This window comes from Euphorbia lathyris, chromosome 2 (genome assembly GCF_963576675.1).
Source record: "Euphorbia lathyris chromosome 2, ddEupLath1.1, whole genome shotgun sequence".
NCBI classification, from domain to species: domain Eukaryota; kingdom Viridiplantae; phylum Streptophyta; class Magnoliopsida; order Malpighiales; family Euphorbiaceae; genus Euphorbia; species Euphorbia lathyris.
This window is the reverse complement of record NC_088911.1, coordinates 113359428-113367820: the sequence shown is the minus strand read 5'-3', so window position 1 is coordinate 113367820 and position 8393 is coordinate 113359428. Positions and strand designations below refer to the sequence as shown.

At 38.6% G+C, this 8393-nt stretch overlaps 1 protein-coding gene across 3 annotated transcripts; it reads right to left on the bottom strand.

The window, feature by feature from the left end:
• Nucleotides 1-400: 400 nt before the first annotated feature.
• Nucleotides 401-7599, bottom strand: LOC136219518 (uncharacterized). Of its 3 annotated transcripts, none has more exons than XM_066006945.1 (4): nt 7257-7599; nt 6233-6761; nt 4273-5554; nt 401-3620 (listed from the first exon to the last, which is right to left on the bottom strand). In XM_066006945.1, exons 2-4 carry the CDS (start codon nt 6412-6414, stop codon nt 660-662), a joined length of 4425 nt encoding a protein of 1474 aa, XP_065863017.1. In that variant the 5' UTR covers nt 6415-6761; nt 7257-7599; the 3' UTR covers nt 401-659. The 3 variants fall into 3 exon arrangements, with proteins under 3 accessions (XP_065863017.1, XP_065863016.1, XP_065863018.1); XM_066006944.1 differs by having other exon boundaries at nt 7341-7599; XM_066006946.1 differs by lacking the exon at nt 7257-7599 and adding an exon at nt 6965-7223.
• Between the last annotated feature and the right edge of the window lie 794 nt (nt 7600-8393).

Sequence of the window (8393 nt, the reverse complement as noted above, 5' to 3'; positions counted from 1 at the left end):
AATTAAACTTTTAACTCTCGTTTACATTCTATAAACTCCTTAACTCTCACCCCATTAAACTCCTAAAGTTTTTATACCCTTATTATTTATAAGAAAATGAGAATTGAAATGCTTTTTGCATTGGAATTTTCACAAATAACTTTAAAACTAATTATTATTGTCACCTTCGATTACTCCACCATATAATATAGAGACCCACACGCACACACAATTTTAATGATATTACATCAATCCACTTATTAAGACAAACAATAACCAACACATGAGGAGCTTGTCTGAATCACCATTTCTTTCATTTTTCTTGCATGCAATATCCTAAATTCATAAATTACCTCCTTTTTATTTTACCATAAACATGCATGCACTATTATAACATAAGATTTAAAAATAAAAAAAAAAACAAGAGAATTTTCAATTTTCTTTATAGGAACGTTGACTTGTTGTGTTTCAGCCAGCCAAAGGTTCCTTTCCTTGTCAACTATTATTCATAGATTGCTTATACATTAATTTATATCTAAGTCTGTCTGTCTGTCTTTCATTGCGCCTAAAGCAGAACCCTTCAAAAACTGCTCAAAATATGTAACTCAGCATTCCCTCGCTTCTCGCCTGCAACCCGCCATTATTTCTTGCTATAAAACTCACTTTTAACCCTGAATGCATCATGAAAAGCCCGGCGAATAATGGAGTGTTGTTGATCTTATATGACCAGGAGAAGATGATGCAGCTGTAAAAGGGCTCCGCTGCACTACACCGGTACCTTCTGAAGTACAACCCAACCTGACCGGGCGTGTGTTGTTGCCTAGCTTAGAGGGAGGTGTATGATAGTTGGCATTACGCACAATTGGTGATTCAACAACTGGAGATTGGTCCTGTGACTGATAACATGAGAAAGGATGCACGCGATTCGGGTTATATTTTGCTACATTGTTAATCACCGCGTTTTCACTTTCAGGTACATCGTCAATGATGATGATCTCTTGTACTGGATTCTGGGGAGAATCTGCATGCTGACGACGGTGCTCAGGAACTGCTGCTGTAACTTTCTCCGTATTATCAGCATCTGGTCTGTTCTTGGATCTAATATGCTGGCTTGAAATGTTGTAATCGCCTTCGAATTCATGATACTCTGCAAAACTGTAGTCCATATGTTGATCCTGAAACATACCTGCTGGGAGTTTAGCATTTACATGTAATCTTGGATCAGAATGGCTTCTAAAGCTGTTTGACAACCCTCCACCATCATAGTACTGACCTACTGGTTTATGTGAGCTCTGACCAAAGATGACAGAAGCTTGGGGGGGTCCTATATGATTTACGGGATTATGAGTATTGCCAGGAGAGACTTGAGAAAACGCTATGAATTGAGAGGTTTGAGGGTTATTCTGAATGTGCGGTTGGACCCCTCCAACTGGCATGGATGCATCATCATCTTTGTTAACCACCAACAAGTTTTTCCCCATCAACCGAAGTACAGGATTGGATGCAGATGGACTAGCAGAACCGGAATCACCACGAGCTAGAAGCTTCACTCCAGCTGAACTGGGAGAATCCCTGAAAGAAACGGTACCTGCAAGGGGCTTAATGACCGGGAGAACCATCTTTTCTGATCCTGGATTCGGGCAACTGCTGGGAGGAGCAAATTCAGATCTCACATCCAAATTAGCCAACTTTAAGTTAGAGTTAAAATCCATCTGTTTTCCACCAGTAGGAATTGTCATTGAAGCCATCTTCCGTCTTCTCAATAATTGTGATTCCTGGAAATTTAACGAAACACCCTGAGAAAATCTCTCCTTCCTTTGGCAACAGCATGGTTGATCATTCTTGAAACTGAGAGATCCCTTCTCCACATAGATCCTATCAAGTTTCAAATATCCTCCATCAAAACCAGCCCTTTCCATTTCTGCACCACTTGCCTGTGGAATGGTATCAACACTTTGTAGTACTGAAGACTCGATGCTAGCAGCTGCTGATCTAATCTTGTCATAAGGTCCCACTGAAGATGATGGTTCCGAATACTTGAAATTACACCTGTCTGCTGTAGAGTTAGAGATGGTGGAGGCTGCAGACATAGGGGAATCTGATGAATCTCCATCAACCGCATCATGCTGATCTAGAGAAGAATGAACTCGGCTTGTGGTCAGGGATGAATTCCCTTGAAAATCTTCTGAGCCCATATCCCTAGGGCTAGGCAAGAATGACCCAGGTGGTCCAGGAATAGGAATTGGATCGACCTCAGGGAAGGAGTGTCCATGCCCAGCTTCAGAATCCAACTCCGCTGCGATACGAGAATCTTGCCCGACTATATCATTACCAACTTCAACAGCAGAAAACATCTCTTGGTCGTTAACAAAATCAGGTTCGGTTGGAGCTGGTGGTGGTGCAGTCCCACATAAAAGCCTTCTGTAATCTTCAGCTGATCGAAGAGAGTCAGGTTGAATATCCAACGAGTGACTGAGCTCATAAAGTTCTGAGTCTATGGACTTCATCGTACAAGCTGCACTTCTCTCATCAGAAGTATTTGAAGATGGTACAACAACAACGCCCTCCAAATATACACGAACTTGATTTCCAGCAGAGTCGAAGTTATCAACTTTCTGTAGAAAATCAGCTCCAACAGAATCTGCAGTTACCGGCACATCATGATCATAGAAATGAGGTGCAGGTTTTGAAGTCCTCAAAGCCAATGCTTCTTCCCCATGAGAAATACATCGCATTCCTCCTCCTCGTCTAGGTTTCAAGACAGTGCTCAACTCAAAAGACTCATTAGCTATTTCTTCTCTTTCATCTTGATTTGCTGCATTACCACGCATTAAATCATATTCCTGGTCCACTCCAGACTGGCAAGTCACTCCCTCTTCATTTCTCTTTTTCATGAAGCGCAACTTAGACTTCTTAAGGGCTGACAACTTCTTAAGTTTACCAGGCACAGCATCAGTCACTGAAGATCGGCCATTCACACACGACATATTTTTCCTTAAAGAGGAGAGCTTCATTCTTTTACTTAGGCTTGAATTAGCATCCCGAGATGATTTTATGCTTGGAGTGCAAGTTGCATCAGAATTATTTGCACCTCCAGAAGGACCAAAAGCCCTCTTGCTCAGTAAAGATGAATGATTCCAGGTAGAGTTTGAAGGTCTCGTCATACGACTATCATTCACTGAAGTGCCACAATTTCCTAACTGAATGGAATTCAGTTTCATTGGTGAATGCCCCAAATTGTCACTGGACCTGGCTGCCATCAACAGATTCCCCATTCTTTTCCTCCCAAGAGATTGCTCCATCTTCTTTCTAACCTGAACTTCCCGAAATGACTTTTCTATTCTATCATTTTTTGCAGAAGTAGGATTCTCAGACAGATTAGTAAATTTTTGGACAACGTTCCTCTCCGTTGGAGACTCTTCGAAAAACGATTGGCCACTATAAACCAGCAAATCCTGAGGCAAATGCCAATTACATCTCATGGGTTGATGGCCCTCTTGACTAGTTTTCTTTGTAAGACCTCTTCGTTTGGAACAAACCCAAGGTCTCAAAGTAACAAAATCACTTGGTTTGGTTTGATTTGACACCATATGTTCTTTCTCACAATTTTTTGCCTCTCCTTGATATTCTTCTTCCACAATCTGTTTACACCAAATTTGACAAACATATAGAGTTGAAAATTCATGCTACTAACTTGCATCAAAAAATCTCATATGAGTTCTATCAAAAAAAAATCTCATATGAGTAGTAATTCAAAAAGCTCAAGGCCTCAGGAAACATATAAACAGGTTTGAAGCAGAAAACAAGTGAATATTATATTGTTCTAATACAGTAAAACCTCTATATAGGAATATTCTATAGAGGAATAACCTCTATTTTGTTATAAAAAAAACTCGGTCCCAACTTGGTAATAACCTTTATTACCAAACTCTATTTACTAATAACCTCCCAATTGTTATACAAATAGTCATGTCCCAAGTTATTCCTATACGGAGGTTTTACTGAGAGTACTAAAAAGCTAAACTCAAGAACGGAAGAAACCCAACAATAGTGGAAGCATCCCATATAAGATTTCAGCCAAAAAATTAAAGTACAAAACTACCCATGAACATATAACTTTTAAAATAAAAAAAAAAACCATGAACATATGTTACCAGATAAACAAGCTGGTTTTACAGCATGCTCAAATTCAGGCCAAAGAAATGGTTTGGGCAATCAATGAGATAAGCATAGATTGTCCAGGAAAAAAGGAAAATAGAAAGAAAATGTGTAGTAAAGTAAAGATGGGCGTACCTGAGAGCCGTGGGCCTTCTGGGAGAAATTTATGTTACTTTGAGAAGCAAGTTTCAGAAACTTGTGATGTTTTTGTGCAAGGAGTTTCTTCTTCTTCTTTGAAATGTATTTGCCTCCATTATCTCCTTTCTTAGGTTTCCTTGCTTCAATATCCTCCACTACTTTTGATACTGATGGCTGGTCATCAAACTTGGATAAAATCCTAAGTTTAGTGCCATTTGCATCGATATAAACAGGACCTACATCTCCAACATTCTCGGGATGCACTTGTGATACTCTCATCTTCTTCCCTTCATTGAGAGTCTCAGCTACATCTCCAACATCCTGGGGATGAACATGTGATACTCTCATCTTCTTCCCTTCATTGATAGTTTCAGCTACATCTCCAACATCCTCAGGATGAACATGTGATACTCTCATCTTCTTCCCTTCATTGATAGTCTCAGCAGTACGAGTCTTCTCAACCTCATGCGTAGGCAAACATGAAACTGTGGCCCAACTTGTACCATTTCTACGATCAAGTTCTTCCAATGTGCACGGTAAAGCAGTAGAATAAATATCTACCATCATCCGGGTCTTCCTTGGCTTAATCCTATGTCTTGTTAGCTTAGAATCAGATGTCCATTTTGGTGTTGACTCCATGGAAAGGCACTGATCGATGTGAGCATTCAAGGTTGTGTTTGACGATGATGAGAAAGTTTTACAAACAGGGCAAACTTTGGAAGCCATTATTTCCGATACAGTAGTAGAATTAGAAGCAATATCTTCAGCCGAGCTACGATCCGAATTACCACCAAATTTCACAATCAATCTGCACTTCTTGCTCAATGGCCGGGAGGTGTTTTCAGTCTTGTTGTTCCCAGAAGGTCCAGCAGCCTCAGATGCAGCCGAGGTTCGCCGAAAAGTCTTAGTTTGTGAGCTAGGTAGCCTATTAACTGTTAGTGACTCTATTTCAGAATGAGAAACACTGGTTGTAGTTGATGGGAAATCGTTGTCATCTCCAGATCTACATGAACTAATGTCCGGGCAAGATTCTGCTAGCTTATCGTTCAACTGGGGATCATCAGAAGCGTCCAATACTGCATGAGTGTCTGTTTTTCCCTTCTCAATTGAGCTAGTTTCAACCATACATCTCTTAAGCGACTGTTTGCTAACTGTATCAAGCGGTTGAAGCGGTGGTAACAATTCCTTCACGCCATGTTTCAAACAAAGCTGCAAGTTTTTGAAAGAAAAAGGCCAATTCTTCTTGATATCTTTACTCCGAGCTGTGAATACATAATCTCTGCACCACAATATAAATAGTAGTTATTTTACTTTATCCATTCACAACCAGACATGAGCTAAAAAGCAGCATCAATAGTGACCTGAATCCATGGCAACCATGAGATCCTTATATCGCATGTAAACTCAAGAAAAAGGAAGATACGGTTAAGTCCAAGAGGACAAAAAGAACAGTACATAAACAGCCAAGAAACGCCTACGAAAACTAGATTGAAAAATCTGATGGAGTGAAAGAAGAAAAAAAGAAGCGTGAAATCTTTTGGATGATATTGGGTAGAACGACAAGTAAATGTACAGATTACAAGAGAAATTGTACAAAGTGACATGAAATCACAGGTATCAAGAAAGAAAAAGCAGGTGAACATTGACTAAACCTAAGAATCATATGGTAGCTAGGTGATTTCAGAGCCGTGAAAGTAAGATCGTCCGGCAAAGCAAGTTCAGGGACCCAAATAGAGACAAGAATAAAGAGGCCCCATCTCCAACTGAACCACAAGGAACATGCAACTCTGGATCTGACCCAACAAAAGATGTTAAAGATGAGATGACTCGGGATCACCATGGAAGAAGAAAAAAGAAACATTGAGGTTAGCTATTGAGCCATGATCCATTAAAAAAAAAGATATCCAGCACTATTCATCCTGAAAGAAGAGATTAAGAGTAAAGATAAAAAATTTACCTTATAGAGAAATTGGGAAGTGGGGTATGATGATCAAGGTCTGGGTTGGGTAGATCTACCTCTTGTGGTGTCAAGGGAAGCTTCTTATGAGAAGCAGAAGCCCTCTCATCACTATTACTATTCAGCTGTTGAAATTGGCAAGAACATGAGGGATCTGGTGGAGGGTTTTCAATGGATAACATCTGATGCAAAGCTTCTCTCTTCTTGTGCTGTTTTTGCTACAGTCACAAGCTTCTCCACAACTAATTGTACTACTACTACTATTTTCTCCTCTTCCACTTCCACGTCTGACCCTTATCTTCAGCATATATAACAATACTCTTGAGCCCTCTTCTCTCTTTTACTCTCTATTAACCTTTCTATTTTTCTTTCTCTTTCTAATCCAAACCCCACCACCACCACACCAGCAAAGCACTTCTCCAGCTGCAACACAAAAGGCAGCTAATAGCTATTTCTTACCTATTTCTGCTATTTTTTTAAGATCAGCCCACTTGAATCTTCATCCATCTGCTGCCAGCTTGGTGCCTGCCTGCAAGACGCACACAAAGGGAAAGATAAGATAATGAGATCAAAGAGTTTCTAGAGTAACCCACAAGAAGATTTGTGTAGTGAGAGATTCTAGAAACGTTATTTTATGTGATGTGATTGAGTGAAATTGAAGCATCTGCTGTTTTTATTTGATCATGAAACAAGCAACACAACAAAAACCCACAAACAAGATGAGATTAAAACCTGGGTAACCGTTATTTTATGTGGGCAAATTCAGAAAAAAAAAAGTGCTCAACTTTGAGACCTAGAAGGGGCCATAATCCACTATCCTAACCCCAAATCATCAAATCTACCAAACATGTGATAATAGAAAGAGATGAAGCAGAAGTTAACATAAACTCAAAATCCGAGCATCAAAGTTGAAGATTTACAAGTAACAAAGAGATGAAATAGAAAAAAAGACTAGGTTTAGATGCTCAAATTTATGTGGCGTGGTAGGATTTTACACATGAAGGAAGTAAGAGTTGAAACTGACTACAAATTAGAAATCCGAGGCTCCCTCCCTCCAAGTTGAAAATCAAAGGGCAAGACTTAGAAACTTGGAAAACTTCAAACTTACCAAGGAATTTGAATTGAAGAAGATGATGATGAAATCAGAGAAGAAGAAAGACTTTTACTAAGACCCAAAACCCCATAATTGCAGAGAAAAACAAGAAGTAGGTTTAGAGGAGGAAAAAAGGAAGGAGGAGATGAAGAGATTTGGAGAAGGAAAGAAGGAAAATAAGTGTGGAGAGAGGAAAGGAAAGAGCACCACCCATACATACATCAAAAGGGCATCAGGTTCTTCTCTCTCTTCTCAATTTCTCAATTTCTTTCTTTTAACACTCTCAATACTCTGAATATGCGGTTCTATTTTTTTATTTAATAAAATAAAATAAAAAGAAGAAAAAATCACAATTCCATTAATTAAAATTAATTATATTAGTTCTTCAAAAAAAAATTAATTATATTAGAAGGCTGTTACTGACAATCTCAAACAGTTAACATGATTTCTGATAAAAAAAAATGCTTTATGTTTAGGAAGTCAGAATTTAATTAAATCAATTAGAAGGATTTGTTCCTCTTTCGATTCTATCAACTTTTATCATGTTTTCAGAGAGCAGAATCGGATGGCAGATCGGTTTGTTGCCGAAGGCCATGAGAGAGGTTTGAACGTCTCTATTTTCTCTTCTCCTCTTGATTTCCTGTTATTTTTGCTTTCTGAAAATATCGTGGAGGTTAACTTTCCTAGACTTATCTCGGATTAATTTGTTGTAGTATTTGTTTTGTCTCTATAAGAAAATAAAAAAAAAATTAATTGTATAAGGAAATAAAAATCTGGCTATCCTATACCTACCCTACACGAACAAACCCCTTCGAAAATAATAAAATAAAATAATATTATGATGAAATGGGGAAAGGGTGGGGTCCATTCTCGAGAATTCACTTTTAATCCTCAATTTTTCAAACCTTTGCTACACGACAAACCCTCCCCATTTCTCACTTTCTTTGATTTTATTTTATCTTTTTCCATTTTGCATTTAAAAAAAACACGATAATAATCTTTTTCCTAAGGTAAATTACCAAGAAAATGTTACATTTAGAGTTAATTTCGGTCCATTTTATACGAGTA